The 20,474-nt window shown below is 42.3% G+C and overlaps 1 protein-coding gene across 4 annotated transcripts in view; it reads left to right on the plus strand.

The window, feature by feature from the left end:
• The window catches only part of ARMC2 (armadillo repeat containing 2), a 135,639-nt gene extending 120,011 nt beyond the window's left edge, over window positions 1–15,628 (plus strand). For 3 of the 4 annotated variants that reach the window (XM_048844852.2, XM_048844853.2, XM_048844855.2), the window contains 2 exons: window positions 8,671–8,831; window positions 15,233–15,628. In XM_048844852.2, the coding sequence (XP_048700809.2) occupies window positions 8,671–8,831; window positions 15,233–15,390 (319 nt within the window). In that variant the 3' untranslated portion in view covers window positions 15,391–15,628. Of the gene's footprint in view, window positions 1–8,670; window positions 8,832–14,348; window positions 14,429–15,232 lie in introns of all 4 variants that reach the window. The other variant, XM_048844854.2, reaches the window with a different exon arrangement.
• Window positions 15,629–20,474: the final 4,846 nt, after the last annotated feature.

Raw genomic sequence — 20,474 nt, forward strand, 5'->3', positions numbered from 1 at the left:
TGCAAGGCACTGTGCAAACTAAAATGCAAAGTACTGCAGTAAGGGTGGGTTCTATGGTCCCATTATTTGGGGTGGGAAGAGTGGGTATTTTGGATTCCCTGGATGTCATTATTTAAGAAAACAACCTTCCAGGAGAATAGGGCCTAATTATACCTTTGGAAAATTATGGATTTTAAGAGTTTAGAAAAGTAAAATTTGGCTACTATTTCAGTATTCTGCTGTTTTAAGTATAACTTTCCCTGACAGACTTGGGAGGGGGGAATCCAAAATGAAGACAATTAATTGTAATATTGATAATGTTGCTTTTTATTATATCTATCAATCATACCATAAGGCAAGGGAGATAGTTTGTACATTGCACCTAATTTATAAATTATTTCTGCTCATAACCCCAACTGCAAGTTTAAAACTTGTTAACAGATATGCTAACTTACATAAGAATATAAAAAATGGCTATAATGGGTCAGACAATGGCCAGTGCCAGACATTTCAAAGGGAATAAACAGAACAGGGAAATCATCGAGTGATCCATCCTCTGTCATCCAGTTCCCACATCTGGCAGTCAGAGGCTTAGGGACAACCAGAGCATGAGGTTGCATCCCTAACCATCTTAGCTAATAGCTGTTGATGGATCTATCCTCCATCAGTTTATCTAATTCTTTTCATAATATCTCCTGGAAACAAGTTCCACATATTGACTGTGCATTGTGTGAAGAAAGACTTCCTTTTGTTTGTTTTTAAACCTGCTGCCTATTAATTTCTTTGGGCGACCGCTGGGTCTGGTGCTGTGTGAAGGGGTAAATCACCCTTCCTTATTCACTGTCCAGACCATTCATGATTTTATAGATCTCTATCATAGCCTCCCATAGTTGTCTCTTTTCCAAGCTGAACAGTCCCAGTCTGTTTAATCTCTCCTCATATAATGACAGGTTTCAGAGTAGAAGCTGTGTTAGTCTATATCCGCAAATCGGACTGCTGAATTGGAATTAATTTGCAAACTGGATACAATTAACTTAAGCTTAAATAAAGACTGGGAGTGGATGGGTCATTACATAAAGTAAAACTACTTCCCCATGTTTATTCCCCTCCCCCCACTGTTCTTCAGACGTTCTTGTCAACTACTGGAAATGGCCCACCTTAATTATCACTACAAAAGGTTTTTACCCCCCGCACTCCTGCTGATAATAGCTCACCTTACCTGATCACTCTCCTTACAGTAACACCCATTGTTTCATGTTCTCTGTGTATATAAATCTCCCCACTGTATTTTCCACTGAATACATCTGATGAAGTGAGCTGTAGCTCACGAAGGCTTATACTCAAATAAATTTGTTAGGCTCTAAGGTGCCACAAGTACTCCTTTTCTTTCTCCTCATATAGAAGCTGTTCCATACCCTTAATCACTTTTATTGTCCTCCTCTGTACCTTTTCCATTTCTAATATATGTTTTTGAGGTGGGCAGGTGTTTTGAGCAGAACTGCATGCATTATTCAAAGGGTGGTGTATCATGGATTTGTATAGCAGCATTATGATTTTTTCTCTTATTTATTTACCCCTTTCCTAACGGTTCCTAAAATTCACTTGGCTTTTTTGACTGCTGCTGCACATTGAGCAGATGTTTTTCAGAGAACTATCCATGTTGACTCCAAAATCTCTTTTTTGAGTGGTAACAGCTAATTTAGACCCCATCATTTTGTATGCATAATTGGGATAATGTTTTCCAGTATGCATTACTTTGCATTTATCAGCATTGAATTTCATCTACTGTTTTGTTGCCCCATCACCCAGTTTTGAGATCCCTTTGTAATTCTTCACAATCTGCTTTGAACTTAATTATCTTGAGTAATTTTGTATTGTCTGAAAACTTTGCCACTTCACTGTTTATACCCTTTCCAGATCATTATGAATATGTTGAACAGCATTGATTCCAATATAGATCCTTGGGGAACATCATTATTTTACCTCTCTCCATTTTGAAAACTGTCCATTTATTCCTGCCTTTTCTTTCCTATATTTTTACCAGTTACTGATCCACAAGAGGACCTTCCCTCTTATCTCATGACTGCTTAGTTTGCTTAAGAGCCTTTGGTGAGGGACCTTGTCAAAGGCTTTCTGAAAGTCCAAGTACACTAGATACACTGGACCACCCTTGTTCACATATTTGTTGATCCCTTCAAAGAATTCTAATAGATTGGTGAGGCATGATTTCCCTTTACAAAAGCTGTGATGACCTTTCCTGAACACATCATGTTCATCCATGTGTCTGATAATTCTGTTCTTTGTATAGTTTCAACCAGTTTGCCTAGCACTGAAGTTAGGCTTACCGGTTTGTAATTGCCAGGATCACCTCTGGAGACTTCTTTAAAAAAAATTGGCGTCACGTTAGACATCCTCCAGTCATCTGGTACAGCAGATGATTTACATGATAGGTTACATATCATAGGTAATAGTTCTGCAATTTCATATTTGAGTTTCTTTAGAACTCTTGTGTGAATACCACCTGGTCCTGGTGACATATTACTGTATAATTTATCATTTTATTCCAAAACCACCTCTACTGACACCTCAATCTGGGACACTTCCTCAGATTTGTTACATAAGAAGAATAGCTCAGGTGTGAGAATTTCCCTCACATTCTCTACAGTGAAGGCCAATGCAAAGAATTCATTTAGCTTCTCCTCAATGGCCTTGTCTTCTCTCATTGCTCCTTTAGCATCTCACTCATCCAGGGACCCCACTGACTGTTTGGTAGGCTTCCTGCTTCTGAGGTACTTAATTTTTTTTTTCTGTTAGTATTTGAGTCTCATGGTACTTGCTCTTCAAATTATCTTTTTGGCTTGTTTTATATTATTCCTTGAAAATCCTCCAAATGGAATCTGCTTATGTAGCAAACAAAACACCAGTATTTTAGTTTTTTCAGCAAGTGCTATAGGAAAACTTGAAATAGAAAAACCTTTACTAAGAACTACTCAGCTATTAGAATGTCACACTTTTACAAAATAAGTCAATCATTAAAATAACTATGGATTCAGCTGTGGATTGACAAGTCATAAAGTGCCATACAGTTTCCACTTTTCAGTTGGCATCACCACAAATAGACAAGATGGTTCTACTTATAAGTACGAAGAAAGGAAGCAGTATTTAAAGCTAAGACCCTTCCGATAGGATACTGATAAAAAATAAATAACAACCTGTTGGCTTATCACTTACCCTATTTTTTTTTTAAATCCTAACTGGTGGTGATAGCTGCTGTAATTATATATCCGTAGAAGCAAAACACTTAATCAGATAATGTAGAATCCACTGCAGGTTACCATCAGTTACATAACTGATGAGTTAAACCAGAAATCAGTCTGTGGCCTGAAATAGGTAAAGTAACTAATCATAAATTTTAAAAATATATAAAATAGTTCACCCTGTATGCAGTTAGAATCACTGCAACACAATCTTTATTCCCTTTGTGGTTGCAAAAGTATTGATCAATTCTGTGAAGTCCAACTGCTTTCCAACTCGAATTTCAATAGGCAATAGAGCTAAAGCACTCAATTTCTTCTATGACATTTGAGACTAAAAATAGGTCTCACTGATCTTGGAGAAAGAGCCTTTAGCTGAAGCCACAGTAATAGGAATTGACAAATACATGAGATATACTGTGTAAACATTGGGAAATACTAAGTACAGTTTGTTCTTAATGATGTTGTTCAGAATCTAACGCAGAGTTTTTACTTCATCTTTATTCAAAATATGTTTTAATGTGACAAGTTCATCCACTAGGTTAGCTGGTAAGTCTGCTTCAGTTTCAGCCAATTCTTTACATGCTTTTTCCAGAGAGTCGTCATCCCGTTTGGGAAATATATGTAAGAAGTCATACAAAGCTAAAATTCCCTTAAACCTGCTGTAAAATTCTGTAATGAAAATGTTCAGAAGTGACTTTTAAAAAATCAGTCCTAAACTTGTCTTTTGTATCCATTTCACCATCAGCTCCTCCATCTTCAGATAACTATTTCTGTCTCCCCCTTGAGTGAATAACTGGAAATGCTCATTCTAAATCCAAGTGAGGTGTCATTTCTTTGGTTTTATCAAGTGCTATATCGAAATCTGTTTCATGATAATTGTGGAAGGTTGCTGCTGCTGTTTCTGTTAATCTGCATGCCATACTAAAGTCCATATAATTTCTCTGAAACTGCTTGTTCATTGTGCTGATTTTGTTCAACACCCTGTACCACACAGTGAGGGCTACCATGAAAGAATAAGTAGATAGTTCCTCTTGCAGTCATTTTGCTTCTGAGCAAACCATATCGTTGGAGGTACAATTATGTAGGTCCAGGAGTGCATCCCAGATCTGGGAGAGCTGTTGATTAATAGCTTTTACAGCACCTATGTGTGCCTCCCATCTTTTTTCAGCCAAGGGTTTCAGGGGAATAGCCACATGCTTATATCCCACCTTTTAGAAGAGCAACCAAACAACAGTATACCAAATAATTTTTGGACTCAAGGAAAAAATCAGCAAGTTCCAGTTGTGAATACAAGGCCATATATGTATATATGGCACAGGAATGCACTTTCCTGATTTGTGCCTGCAAAACCTTGTGCTTGTCCCTTGTGTTGAGCCATTATCAAAACATTGGGCTTTGCAGTATGTTATTTTAAGTCTCATGTGTTCTAGCTGCTTTAAAGTAGTTTCAGCAAGTTCTGCTCTGGAAGGGCCTTTGACATTCAGGAATTTAAGAAAAGACTCTTTAGTTAAAAGAAAAGGAGTACTTGTGGCACCTTAGAGACTAACCAATTTATTTGAGCATGAGCTTTCGTGAGCTACAGCTCACTTCATCAGATGTATACCGTGGAAACTGCAGCAGACTTTATATACACACAGAGAATATGAAACAATACCTCCTCCCACCCCACTGTCCTGCTGGTAATAGCTTATCTAAAGTACTAACACGGCTGTTCCTCTGAAACCACTCTTTAGTTAGATGCTGTTTCTTCGTGCACGTCTACATACCAAAGACTTAAAGACCTTTGTTCCACATGAAAACAATCCAGTGTACAGTTGAACAACAGTACATAATTTTTTTGAAGTTTTCACTTCCATCAGAATTTGTTGTTTAATTTTTGGACCCATTTTGGGTGTCTTTACTAGATAATCATAGGACTGGAAGGGACTTTGAGAGGTCATCTCGTCCCGTGGCTCTCAACCTTTCCAGACTATTATACCCCTTTCAGGAGTCTGATTTGTCTTGCGTACCCCCAAATTTCACTTCACTTAAAAGCTATTTGCTTACAAAACCAGACATAAAAATACAGAAGGGTTACAGCACACTATTACTGAAAAATGCTTACTTTCTCATTTTTACCATATAATCATAAAATAAATCAATTGGAATATAAATATTGTACTTACATTTCAGTATATAATATACAGAGCTGTATAAACAAGTCACTGAATGAATATTAGTTTATACTAACTTTTTTGAAGCGTATTGTAAAACTAGGCAAATATCTAGATGACGTGATGTACCTCCTGGAAGACCTCTACATATCCCCAGGGGTACATGTACCCCTGGTTGAGAACCACTGACCTAGTCCAGTCCCCTGCACTTATGGAAGGACTAAGTATTATATAGACCATCCCTGACAGGTGTTTGCCTAAGCTGCTCTTAAGCATCTCCAATGATGGAGATTCCACAACCTCCCTAGGCAACTTATTCCAATGCTTAACCACCCTGACTGTTAGAAAGTTTTTCCTGAAGTCCAACCTAAACCGCCCTTGCTGCAATTTAAGCCTAGAATGCACATTTCCACCTGCCTTCACTTTATCCAAATGACCTGCCAAAACAGGATTATACTTAGTATCTCAAACCCTCTCAGGAATTATCCATTCCATCTATCTCCCAAATGTTGAACATCACCTGAAAATGGCAGATTTGTCTCACCAAGGAATAGGGTGACATATAGAAATCACTGCAGTATGAAATGCCAACAGTATTTCTTTCCTTTCGTTTCCTGCTGCAGCTTTTCATCAGTAGTCACAGAATTCTTGAGACAATTTTGCAGTTCTTTCTAGGCGAAGGAGCAGTTCATATGACCTTCATGCTTCCTTATTTTAGGCTCCAACTTCCTCCAGTCTGACATACCATTTATGAAAGTTTCTGCATGATGGCCTGGGAGCTGCTCTGGCAGACAGACAGCAGGGAAAACAGAACAACCTGTCCGCTGCCCAGGAACGTACACCATCCAGCTTCGACTGACAGCTTCTCCATTTGCTAGTACACTTTCATAGTGTTGATCAGTGAAATGTCTGCCATGCTGCTGTGGAAAATTTAAAATTTCATATGTCATTTGACTAGGTCCTCTCTCAACAAGATAATGGATGGAGTCTGAAAGTTCATGGGGACATGTGGCGATAGTGCTGGATCTTGCCCCAGGCTGTCTTGTGATGAGCTGTGGCTTGGGACTTCTTCCTGGACACTTGTCTTCATGACAAATAGGAACTGATAGCTCATTGAAATTGTCAGTGCTACTTCTCCCAGTGCTAGAAGGTGCAGATGTGTTCATCTCAGGTTTTCTTCTGAATTTTTAGTGCAGGCAGATATTATGGCCATTGCTGCACTTGATTTCTAAATGATCTTTTTCCTTCCCAGAAGGACCAGAAAAAGCCCAGGACCAAAATGCCACTTTACAGCTAGGCTGGTCTGCTGATGTTGCATAGTATCACCTCTGGTGACCTGGTGCTTTTTACTTTTGCTGACAGTTATTTTGGCTTTTTGATGGTAGATGGTTGCAGGTTCCCATTTTAACAGCAACTCTGCTAATGACAACTTTCTATTAATGGAAAGATTTTGCCTGGAACCAAATCCAGTTGACTGCACTGTTAATTGTTTTGGATATTGGCAGGCTTGCTGTTTATTGGCAACTTTTTGTTTGTTTTGACATGAGCCCTGTGAGCCCCCAGCATCCCCCCTTCACATGGAAAGCCTAGTCACAGGCAGAGCCCAGTATTGGTGGTGGACATGGGCTAATGTTTCACATCTAAACCAAGAGGTTTTACCTCTTTTTTTTTTTTTTTTTTTTTAATATGAATTCAGCTCAGCGGTTTCAGATGAATTTCACTTTGAGTTGTGGGACCAAATGATCTCCAAATTTCAAAGCTCCACTCTTCAGACAGTGCAAGCCCACCAGAATCAAAACTGAAAATAAGGGTCCAAATTCTGTGTTGTCTCTCTCATGAAACAGCACAAAAGAAGCAACTTGGGAACTTGAACTCTCAGGATATGCTGATTCTCCAGGATCCTGGGGCTCTTCCTTCTCTGATATATAGCTTGAAAGGAAGCAAAGAGCTTGATCCTGATCTCATTCTTCAATTAGTGGTAGCTAGATAGAATGACTCTTTCATCAGGATTGATATTACATATATTCGGTCATTAGTGGGATGTCACACAGGGTGATTGGCCCCTTTAAGGAGAGATGGGGCTAGTCACACCTATGCCATAATTAATTAGCTGCTTCCTAGTCTGAGGGGACAGGACTAAGGAGGGTCAGGTGACAGCTTACTGGACTCCTAGGCCTTATGAAAGAACTGAAAGATCAGTCTGTAGTGGAATGACAGGGAATGGGGAGGCTCCTGTGGAAAGCCCTGAACCAGGGTTGCAAGAGGCCAGGGGGGAGGGATAGCTCAGTGGTTTGAGTATTGGCCTGCTAAACCCAGGGTTGTGAGCTCAGTCCTTGAGGGGGGCCATTTAGGGATCTGGGGCAAAAATTGGGGATTGGTCCTGCTTTGAGCAGGGGGTTGGACTAGATGACCTCCTGAGGTCCCTTCCAACCCTGAGATTCTATGATTCTATACTCCGGGGTGGAACCAGCCTGAGGGCCTATTGCTCTGTATCAGTGTTGGGGAAGACACAAGGAACAGCCTATTGGGCTGAGAACAGTACTCCAGGGAACCAGCCTGGAGGCCAGATGTTCTATCCCAGAGCCAGAAAGACTCTCAAAGGTAGTCCTCTTTATGAAACAGCGCCCGAAGGGTAGACTGAATAAAAGCCCTCAAGGGCAAAAGAAACTTTTTTTTGTTTGTTTCTTTGGGACGTTTTAGTTGGACTTTTGATAACCTGAAAGGTGTACTCTGTGTTTGATTTAGCCACATCTCCCATACAGATCTGTGAGTGGAGAGCTGAGGAGACCTGCCTCAGGGAATGCTGACAGTGCCACATTCGTCCAGCAGGAGGTGCTATGGAGCAGTCATGCCCCTATAACTAGATTTCCCCCAAGGCTCATCCTGCCCAGGATTGTAGATGTGGCTTAATTCTGGAACCCTGCTTGTAAAAGAGAGCTTTTCAAAACTGCCACTTTTGGGGCAAAAATCTATTCTTATCTGATCCACTCTGTACTGGCTTTGCTGTGCGGTAGAGTTCTGTAGTGGCTGTGATGTCACCAACAGAATGCATGCTGGTGGAACACAACAAGTAGGAACAGGTGATTTGCTGTGTGGCCAGGCTTCACAGAACTTGAAAAAGAAGGGGCAGTAGAATGAGGAAGAAGGTAAAATCTTAAGCTTAGTATTGTGCTAATGCTAATGTTTCTCTGCACATGTTTTAAAACTAGTTTGATTCTGAATGGAACAAGAGAGAATAAAATTGAACAGAACATTAACACTTTTTTTCCCCATACTAACAGGTTAGTTGATTGTTTAAGAGACTTTGGGCCTACAGACTGGCAATTGGCTTGCTTGATATGCAAAACGCTGTGGAACTATAGTGAAAATATCACAAGTCCTGCATCATGCTTTGAAGAAGAAGATATCAATACACTCCTAGTGCTGCTTGCATCATTTTTAGGTAAGAGCTAACAATCTCATTACCTTTTCCTCAGAGCAGAACAAGACAGGAGTAAAACCAAGGAAGTATCTGTGCATGGGATGCAATGTATTTAAACAGGTTAGCGGTTCATGGATTACTCAATGACACAATGGCCTTTGCCCATTCACGGCAGCTACTATCTCCATGTTTTTCCATGCTTTTCCTCCTTCATCTCAGATGTAGGAAGTCACCAAGGTAGAACTGCCTTTTTGTACCATTGCCAATCATTCCAGTCCCAGTTCTGCTGCTTTGCCAGTCAGTAAGCTACTGACTTTCACCAACAGTCCTTTGCGTCTTTGACCCAACTGCCCTATATACTCACAGTGCAAAGTATAGGAACTGGAACTGGGCCCCTCTTCTCCTCCAAAGCAATGTAGGGATTTACAGAAGCACGTGATCAGACGTTCAGCTGCTTAACTAACCTTGATTGTGAATACAGAGCACACTAGGCAGCACAGGGGAATAAGACATTTCTCCTAATGCAACAAAGTGTGCAACTCTCCAGTGCTTATGTAGGCTGAGCTCATTGCACATGCCAGGGGCTCCTTGCAGTCCCCCAGAGGCCACCCTCCTATCTCCATCTATTTTCAAGACTCCCTGTAACCCCTGCCTTGCTCCCCCCATGCCAGGGGCTGTGTCCCAGAGAGAAAGACAAGCAGAGAAATGACATCAAGTGGCATGTAGATAAACTAGATCCTATTACCGCTTGATACATTTGTTTTCAAATTGTACATAATAGTGCATAGTTTCTGTACTTAATTTTACCCCTTTATTTTATGTTCACTACTTTGCTTTGTATTATACTCACTGAGTCAGCCTCTTCCAATTGCCTTTAAAAAAACAACAACAAACCAAGAAAAATCCAAAAGAAAACGAGGCAAATCTTTGTTTAATTTTGATTTACAATTTTTTAAAATTTCTTGAAAAGTTTTATATATTACTGTTGAGGCAAGGATTGGATGGTAGTTGAGAAGACCTGTTAAGAAGTGAGATGCCCCAAAGTCTGCTGCAGACATTTCTAGACTGCGAGAAGTGGTTCATGTTTACTGCAAAGTTACTAAGTAATTTATTTGCTTTATTTTTCCTTGCTTTGCAGTGATAGATGGCCATGTACTGCATGATAAGATAAGGCATCTGTCTAAAAATACTCATTGCACAATCAATAGTGCACCTCTTAGCATTTCTCTAACAAAAGCACAAACATGCTAGTCAGTCACAATCATTCCTGAAAGGTCTGCCGTCCAGTTGTGACTATGCATCTTCATTTTGGATCGTTCTTAATGTTTTCATTAAGGATTTTTCCTTTTTATTTAACATTTTCTTCCTCCAGCTATTAAGATATTGACACAGTACATGATTACTCCCATTAGCTTGTTCATCTGCCATCAGGTGGGTGTCCTTCTGCAATTACAATTTTAGTTGTAGCATGTAAGGATGCTTATTTAAATCAAAATTTAACTTGAAAGTTAATCTTCCTCAAATTTATGGTCAGAAGTGACTGTACAAATGGGACTCTTACTCACCAGATCTGCGCTGTGTGTGTTGGGAGTCATCGTATGTTGGTAGTGACAACAGTGAGTTAATATTGGCCTGCAACTCTCTCCTGCCATTATACCCACTATACACCTTGATTATTAGCAGTCAGGAAGGAGGACGCAACTTCAGTCAATTAATACACTGTATCTAAGCAGCAGGCCAGCCCTTTCCTGTCATTTGTTGGACTCCTGTGAGTTGGAGCATGGAGCAGCAATCACCTCAGTTCACTAGCCTCACTAACCATCTCTAGCAAGAAGATACATATAATAACGTAGACAAAGGTGAAGGAAAAGGAGAGTGGGAAATAAAAAGTCTGCAGAGAGAGAAGAGGGAGGAGGACAGCAGCAAGGAAAGCCATTTCTTCTTTCTGCCCCTTTTCAGACCCTTGCACTCTGAGTTGCAGAAGCAGCTCTCCTCCCCTTTCAAGTGGCTCTGTCACAGTCCATCCAGTGAATAACCTCTTCTTTCAGGGACAAGTGCTTTTTTGCTGCCCCTGATACCTTCTTCCCACTTGCTCTACTGACTGCCTCTGCAGGGCCCTTCAGCCTGGCACTTTCTCACTCTGCATAGTTGCTTCAGTTACCCCATTGCAGGAGTTCCCTCAGGAACAGCAGACCTGGGGCTTGTCTCTACCTTATGATGTTGGGCAACTTGGTTCCCATTTCCACATCATGCTTTTTCCTCCTCCCTCTTCAGTGGGTTTTAACGTGGCAATCCAGTTGTCCCCTACTTCATTTACATGTGGGTGGTAGAGGGTCTCAATACACTTACATTCCCCTATGGCCTGGTATTGTCCTCCTCTCCTGTGGGCATCCTCTCACAGGTCACTCCTGCCCTCAGGCTGCAGGGATTCTCTCAGTTCTCATGGCACAGAGCCTGCACTGTATGCTCTAGTCCTGGGTTCCACCACACCATGAAGAAGCAGTGTGTTGATCTCACTCCTGGGATGGCATTCATGTGCTCTGTAGTGCAGGAGATACACCCTGTCAAGGTTCCTTCCCCACTCTGAACTCTGGGGTACAGATGTGGGGACCTGCATGAAAGACCCCATAAGCTTATTTCTGCCAGCTTAGGTTAAAAGCTGCCACCACCAAAGTGTTACACAAAGAACAGGCAAAGAGCCCACTTGGAAACGTCTTCTCCCCCAAGCCCTACACCCCCTTTCCTGGGGAAGGCTTCATAAAAATCCTCACCAATTTGCATAGGTGAACACAGACCCAAACCCTTGGATCTTAAGAACAATGAAAAGCAATCAGATTCTTAAAAGAAGAATTTTAATTAAAGAAAAAGTAAAAGAATCACCTCTGTAAAATCAGGATGGTAAATACCTTACAGGGTAATCAGATTCAAAACATAGAGAATCCCTCTAGGCAAAACCTTAAGTTACAAAAAAGATACAAAAACAGGAATATACATTCCATTCAGCACAGCTTATTTTATCAGCCATTTAAACAAAACGGAATCTAACGCATATCTAACTAGATTGCTTACTGACTTTTTACAGGAGTTCTGACCTGCATTCCTGCTCTGGTCCCAGCAAAAGCATCACACAGACAGAGAGGACCCTTTGCTTCCCCGCCCCCCTCCAGCTTTGAAAGTATCTTGTCTCCTCGTTGGTCATTTTGGTCAGGTGCCAGCGAGGTTATCCTAGCTTCTTAACCCTTTACAGGTGAAAGGGTTTTTCCTCTGACCAGGAGGGATTTAAAGGTGTTTACCCTTCCCTTTATATTTATGACACACCCTGACTTCCACACTGAGAAGAGGGGTTGGGAGATTAGACACTCTCCAACTAGATGATTTGTACCTGGATACATACAGTAACTCCTCACTTAACGTTGTAGTTATGTTCCTGAAAAATGCTACTTTAAGCAAAACAATGTTAAGTGAATCCAAATTTCCCCCATAAGAATTAATGTAAATTGGGCGGGGTTAGGTTCCAGGGAAATTTTTTCCACCAGACAAAAGACTATATCTATCTATCTATCTACACACACACGCGCACACACACACACACACACAGTATAAGTTTTAAACAAACAATACTGTACACAGCAGTGATGATTGTGAAGCTTGGTTGTGGTGGTGAAGTCAGAGGGTGGAAGAGGGTGGGATATTTCCCAGGGAATGCCTTACTGCTAAATGATGAACTAGCATTCAACTGTGCCCTTAAGGGTAAACACTTTGTTAATGTAGCTTCACACTCTACAAGGCAGCACAAATGGAGGGAGGGAAGACAGCATGGTGGAGGGAGACAGAGATGCATTTCCCTTTAAGTACACTGACCCCGCTCTAAGTACACTGCCTTTTTAAGTAGACCAGCAAGCTCCCTCCATTGTGAGCCCTGTTGTGTCCCCCATCCCACTCTGTGGAGATGAAGTACAGAAGTGGGGGGAGGCGGATACCCTGACATTAGCACCCCTCTTCCCCACCCCCATCTGCACATTAAGCTGGAGGCTCCCAGGAGCAGCACACGGCAGTGGTGGGAGGGACAGCTGACCTGCCTGGCAATTGATAGCCTGTTGGGCGGCTGCTCCACAGGGAAGTTAGGGGAGCGGATGGGGGCTGCCGGCCCACCCTGGTTCCAAGCCCCCACCAGCTCGCTCCAACAGGCTGCTCTTCCTGCAAGCAGTGGAGAAAGCAGGTGACTGCCAAATGTTATAAGGGAGCATTGCGCAACTTTAAATGGGCATGTTCCCTAATTGATCAGCAAGGAAACAACATTAACCGGGATGACTTTAAGTGAGGAGTTACTGTACTTCCACAGAGGATCCCCATTCATGTGGCCCATCATTGTAATCTGCATCTCTGTGGGGAATCTTCAGTTCCAGATCTGCGCTATTCACTTTGGTCTAATCTCTGCCTCCTGTCCTTTCCAAGACTTTCATAGCCTACTTGCTGCAGTCGTGTGGGTATATACAATATGCTTCAATAACCTTTTGATCCAGGACCCTTCAGCCAGGATCTTTACCCATTCTTTCAACATGTTATGGATGATAAGTGTAATTTCTACCTATTTAGTAGATACCTGTCTTTTGTCAGAGATAGTTAACTTGTATTGAAAACACACTCTGGGCTAGGTAATGCATTTCTCTCTGAGAACAAACATCAGAATCCCTTATCTGTCCTTTCCAGAGTCCACTCCCTGAGCCCCTTTGTGGTCAGATTCATTTTGAGCTTCTTTGGCGATGTTGCTGCTTGTTTGGAGCTGATGTCCTGGCTTTGCTTTCATCTCCAGCCATTGCAGGGTTTCTTGCTGCAAAGACAACACTCTTCTCCTTGAACTAATTGCTTTTCCTTTCTATTAAGTTTTGGAAGTCCCTGTTTTGGAAGTAGCCTTCCCCCACTACTTTTGGTAGGGTCCAGCTTCTCCCATCCTTTCATCTCCACCCTCATAACCATAGTTGCTAGCATTGCAGGCTGTGATGTTCATTTGGGCATCTCAGTATGGGGGACTTGCAGCCCCCTGCCTTGAAATGCCAACTTCAATGTGCTGGTATTTCAGGCATTCCAAGCTCTCTCTTTGTCTTAAAGCTATGACTTAACCCAGTGTGACATCCACAGCCCTCTGCCCTTCTCAGAACCCCCCTCGCATATGCTTGGGTAGAGCCCCATTTCAGAATATGGCCTTTGGATCATAGAGCTGCTGCCCAGGATCTCATTCAATTCTCTCTGATGGCCTAGAGGCCAAGTGGCTTCTATTCCATTAGAGGAAATGGCTGAGATCCTGTCATAGAGTTGGAATCAGTTCCCCTCCACTACATGCTCAAAGAATAAAAGTAAAAAGAGAAAGGCACTTGCTTTGCAAGGGGATGGGATCTACCACCTGTTCCCTGAGGTAACTGCTGGATTTGCCAAAATGTGGATTGCAAGTAGCTCTGCCTTGAGGCCTCTTCTGAACTGACTCAGCCAAAACTCAGTCATGTTGGGGGGAAAAAAACCTTAACTTTGTCTTCCTTTCAGACATTTGTCAAAAACCATCAGTTGTGCTTGGCTCCTGTAGTGGATTCCAAATTCTGAAGCATGTTCCTTCAAGTTCCACTGTAAGCCTGCCCTAAGTTTTTTTTGTTTTTGTTTTTTCCCCCTTACTTTCCACATCTGATAGTCAAGGCTGTTGCTGGGTAAAATAGGAGAAGAGGAACATAAGATTACTCACCAGTAATCCTGTTTGTCATAGTTTTCTTCTCCTATCGTACTTGCCTCCAATCTCCACTCACGAAGCAACATTTGAAGACCACTTGTCTAATCTTCTCTAGTCTACTCTTTCCTGTTCTTTCTTGCTTTGGACGTTTCTGTAAGATGGATAGGCTTAAATGCTGTATTGATCCGTCCAGGCTCCTATTGGTGGATCAGGGATATCGTTGAATAGAATTGGAGTAAACAACAAACCAGATTACCAGTGAGTGATTTATGGAAGAGCCAACACATCATAAATGAATGAGCTGGATTACCTCCCGGCTTGTACATCTATGAATTTGTTAGTACATTTAATTGTAGAATCTCTTACTGTTGATGATGATCAAACCAGAACAAGCGCAGCTTGACTTCAAATTCCCAAGCTGGCACTTAGGAAAAAAAACCTGTTAGTTGTAGACAACTATTGTGAAGCCATTGGGAGGTGATAAATATAGATCCCACAATACTATTTTTTCTACTCATTTTTCTGAGCCCAAATGCATTCATGTTTTTCCATTAGAACTAAGCTCCTCAGACAGTGGTTTTTAGTTTAACTCAAAGTTGTTTGCAAACTATGAATGTAGAACTGGTAAAAATTGTGCATGCCCTAGTGGTAATACATAGGGTTTTTTTTAATTCTTCAGCATTGTTGACATTTTCCCCCATTGCAGATGAGGAACTAGCATTGGATTACAACTTCGACAGAGATTTAAGAGACTATCACAAACTGTATTGGGAAACAGAGTTCAAGCCTGTGGCACAGAAGCTTCTCAGCAGAATTCAAAGCCACCATTCCTTCCTTCAGCCTATCACTATGACGTCATTTTAACCTGGGGGCTGCTAAACTGTTAATACAAACCACAGAATATTTCAGCTGTTTTAAAATAGTAGTAGTAGATGCAAACAGGATTTGCTATTAATATATTGAAAACAACTCCATTAAGTGCTGATTATCTTTGTATGTAGATTGTATATTTAACTATTTCTGACGTTACCTATACATTTTCATTGGCAAACATGTTGGACATTATGGGGAAAATGAATAAAATTAATTTATCTCACAGCTAGACTGAATACTATCTTTTGAGAAAGTTATTTTATATAATATCACTTTAAACCTCTGCTTAAAAAAATCAAATAATTGAGGTAATGTGGCTTTTCTAGTAATTAAATTCTGTTGGGGGTTTCTTTGGTGGAGAAGTTTGTTTACAGCTGAAAAAAGACTATTTGAATAATTTGCCAAACTTACTTCTTATAGTTAGATTTCCCCCCCCACCCCCAGCAATGGGCACATGGGAAATCTCTGGCAGCAAGGAGCTATGCATTACAAGAAGATTGTTCTGCAGTACACTACATTTATCTACAGACTTGGGCTTAGTACTTCTTCTTGTTCATAAAATTCCATAGCAAATACTAGCTGAGCATGTACTGCTAGGTTACGTTTGGAGTTTGTTCTTTTCACAGGATGCTCTTTTAAATGACACACAAGAGCTTCAATTTTTTTAAATGGTAAGATAGAATTTGTCTCCCTTTTTCACAAAAAGGGGAAATCATCTTTTTCCCTCCTCTCTGTATGCTCCTGGGGATTTCCCTCTTCATTGATGAGAGGGGAAACTCTCTAGCCTAAGAGAGTTAGCCTAAACTCTAAGCTGCTGGGAGATGGTCTCTCTACCATCCCCATTCTTGGCTGGGGCTTATTTTTCCTCTCTGCTGGAGGGATGATGCGCTTTACCTTTATCACAGGGAAGTTGGTGATCAGCTATCTCAGCTTTCTCCAGCTCTGATTTGGGCATGAATCTAATGGATTAGCCTCAGCCTTCTTTCTCCCTCTTTCTGTTATGCATGACTAGTCCTGGCTCTGTCCTTGAAATAATAGAGGAAGAACTTAGTATTATCGGACTAGTTGTGCAGAACAGAAAGGGAGAGAGAAGGCTGCCCCTGATCCATGGGATCAGTGCCCAGACTAGAGCTGGGGGATAGCTGATTGTGTGTGTTTGTGCTGTATATTCACTGTTGGTGCAATGCATCCTAGATACTTGTTTGGATACTTTTGGCCAGTAGTGTCCATTGGGAGTTGTGTGTCTACCATGTGTCTTAGTGCCCCCAGCTGCTGGGGGTATAATGAGCGGCCCTCAGTTCCTTCTCATTGCTCTTCACTCATGCATTTTACCCAGTGTTGTGTAAACAGTTGTAGTTAGGCAAAGTTAGGTTTTTTGATTTCAGCAGAAAGGAACTGCTGTTTGTTGTTCTTTGAGTAGCATCCCTAAGGGTGCTCCGGTTCAGGTGCCTCTCTAGCTCTCAGTCAGAGATTTCTAGTTTGCAGTGGTCCATTCATCCTGTGCATGTGCCTCCTTGTGGCAGACAAAAATGCTATATAGGGGTGCACAGGCAAATCGCCCTCAGTTCCTTCTCTACTGCCTCAGCTGGAGACAGACCACTCGCAGGTCTGCTTACAGCATATGCTGCCTTTTATCTTTCTTCAAAGTTTGTTAGTTTATAGTTGTAGGTTACTGTATAGTGTTTAGTAATAGTTTAGATGAGAGGACAACTTTCCCCCAGGAGACGTGTCTTCTCCTGGCAGAATATACCTGGTTTGTCAGGCTTCAAATGTTGCCTCTCTTGCCAGGAAGCTGTACGGGTAAATGATAGGCACTGAAAGTATGTCTGTTGCTGGGAGAGTCACTCGTCTCCCAGAAGTCTTTCTTCCGTTTGTCCCTTATGTCCAGGAGTAGGAAGAAGAGGGAGAGAAAGCCAAGACTGTTGGCCTTGGAATGTTCCTTGCAACTGCCCTCCGAGCCAGGGCAGGAGACTGCTGCTGTACATCTGTTCCCAGATAGATCCAGCACCCCATTAACCTTGGGGCATGCTTCCTCTAAGAAAGGTAAGTCTTCGAAGCATGCTGGCAAAACGTCTAAAAAGAGGCGCAAGGAGCCAGCTCCAAAAAAGACTAGGTCACCATTGAGGTCCTTGGTTTCTAAGGGTACTGTTGAGGCCAAGGACTCTTCCTCCTGTTCCAGCAGGCCCATGATGTCCCGGCACTCAAAGGAAAGGAAGCATGGCTCTGATAGGGCTCCTCTACCCTCCACCGGTAAGGAGGGCAAGCACAAGGTATCATTGAGATCAGCCCTGCCATTGACGCCAAAGCACTGTACTCAGTCATTGGTGCCATCGCACACCTTAACCCAGTCATCGGTACCAATGCAAGCATGGTGGAACCAATCTTGTATGCCACTCCCATTTCCTTATGGACCCTTGCAATGGGTCCATCCTCAGGTAGTCAAAAATCCTCTCAAATCTCAGTAGAAAAGAGTAGCTCAAGGAAGGGGTCACTCTGGCACCTATTCAGGCACCAGTCATCATCCCTTGGTCCCCAGGAATGGCCTGGTTCTGACTGCTTGGTACTGAGGCCCACCCTGTACAGATATCCCCAGTACCAATGTCCTCTAGTTGCCTGACTAGTGCCAACTTACTTGGTACTAAAATCCTTCATGGTGCTTATGGTGCCAGACTTGCTGTTGGTAGTGAAGGTACTGCCTTTGTTACTGAGCACAATCTTACGGTGCTCTTCATTCTCCACCTGAAACTGCTCCTTCTCTCACAGACAGCGAGGGTAGGGAGAAGTCACTAATTCAATCCACGGTAGTATACACCCAAGGGGTGTTGAGGGCTGCTTTTTTATTACCCCAGACATAAGAGCTTGAAGAGGGATACTATTCTCTAGTATCCACTCATAGGGCTACCTGCTCCATATTTCTATCAACACCCATGGTCGTCTTGGGCACTGTGGGGAAATTCATCAGGCCAAAAGGCCAGCATCTGCATCCTAATCAAGGGCTAGTTCCCCCTCACCACCACCTCACAAAGGAGCATTATAGCTAGCCCAATTTTCCCCACTCTGAACCAAACAGACTGCTCACAGGTGGAGGACCACACCATCATCATCCCCTGAGGAGGCTGTGATGTCCATCTCATCTGTCTCAACCCCAAATGATCACAAAGTGTTCCAGGACTTGCTGGATAGGATGGCTGATACCCTGGAGATTCCAGTAGAAGTGGTCCAAGGGGGGAAAAAAAGAAAAGCTCCTGGACATCTTGCAATGCCCACTGATAAGGGACTTTTAGAGCCAGTTAACTTGCTTTGGCAGACATGCTGGTTCTTTGGCACCAACATCAAAAAGAATGACTGCCATTGTCAAATGCCTTATAAGGGCTTTGAGCAACTTTATACACACCATCCCTGGACCTTTGGTTGTTGGAGCAGCTAATGAAAGGTCTAGAAACTCATCAGAGCAGGCAATCATCTGCTTCTGCCACCCCTCATCATGCTCAAGGCAGCAGATTTGACTGCTTGGTCAGGAAAGATGTACAATTTCTGTTGGATCCTCCTGTGATATCCCCTCCATTTGGCAACTATTTCATTTTCATGGGGTCTGTAAAAAGATTACAGTTTCCAGTAGTACACAGTGGAGTGGAGTTATTCCATCCAATTCCTGATCCATCCTACCCACCTTCTCCATTTTCAGAGAGACCTTTAACAAAAGCATGCTGTAGCAGAAGGTGCACTCTCTTCTAACTCTCATCACAGTGGAAGAAGTACCTCAAGAATAAGGGGGAAGAAGTTTTACTCATGCCTTTAATTCCCTAAAAAGGGGATGCTGGTGCTCTATCTGGTTTGGGAACAATTGAACATCTCCATTTGCAAGCTCATATTCAGGATGGTGACTCTGCTATCAATAATTTCAATCTTAGATCTACGTGACTTGTGTGCAGCTCTCAACCTCTAGGATGCTTATTTTCATATAGCAATTCATGCTACCTGCGGAGAAGGTTTTAGGTAGGCAATTCATTCCCCCAACAGGGTGAAACGGTTTGGTCTATTGACTGCACTGAGGATATTCAGAAAATGCCTAGCAGCAGCAGCTTACTGCAAAAGAGGTACTTAAACAAGTGTCTTAGTCATGGGATGTCTCAGCAACAGGTAACTTCACAACAGACCCTGCAACTCTATAATTCTCTAGGACTAAGAGTAAACAAAGAAGTTGGTACTAGATCCTATTCAAAAGATCAGGCGTACTTGTGGCACCTTAGAGATTAATAAATTGGTTAGTCTCTAAGGTGCCACAAGTATTCCTGTTGTTTTTGTGGATACAGACTAACATGGCTGCTACTTTGAAACCTATTCAAAAGATGGTGCTTATAGGGCACTTTTGGGCTCTGTAAACGGCACTAACCTCTCTGTTCAAATAAAGAGTCTAAGCCATAGTACATCTGACCAACCACCTGCAACTTCATCCCAAGATACCTTTAAGAACTTGTCTTGAACTTCTGGGGTACAGGGCTTCCTGCACATATGTAACTCAGCATGCCAGCCTTCACCGCTGCTGCAGGCAATGGTGGTTAAAGTTTATTTGCCAACTAGACATACACTGTGATACACGGTTAAGTCCCCCCCTCCAGAACTCCTGTCATTATTAAACTAGGGGAAAGGCCCTTGCAAACTTTCAGAGGATGTATCCTTCTCTTGACCATCAAAGACTCTGGTGACATACTTACATGCTAGGATGGGGACCCCTGTCCCCCAGATAACCTTCAGACATGGAATGTGGACTTCTCAATAAGCCTGGCTTCACATAATTACCTTGGGACTAAGGGATATTCATTAGGCATGCAGTTTTCTTCCCAGTTCTAAAGGGTCTGACCATTCAAATGGTGATGGATGACCCTATGGCAATAAAGCCATGCTTTATATGAGAAAACAGGGGGGAGCAAGAACTACCCCTATATCAGGAAACTGTAAACCTATGGAACTACTGTATCCAGTGGTGAGCTGGAACTGGTGGTTAAATTTAGAAGCAGTTTTAGAATCGGTTGTTAGGGCTCCCTGAGCTCCCAACGGGGGAGGCTCCCCCAGCC

Source organism: Caretta caretta, chromosome 3 (genome assembly GCF_965140235.1).
Source record: "Caretta caretta isolate rCarCar2 chromosome 3, rCarCar1.hap1, whole genome shotgun sequence".
In the NCBI taxonomy this organism is placed as follows: domain Eukaryota; kingdom Metazoa; phylum Chordata; order Testudines; family Cheloniidae; genus Caretta; species Caretta caretta.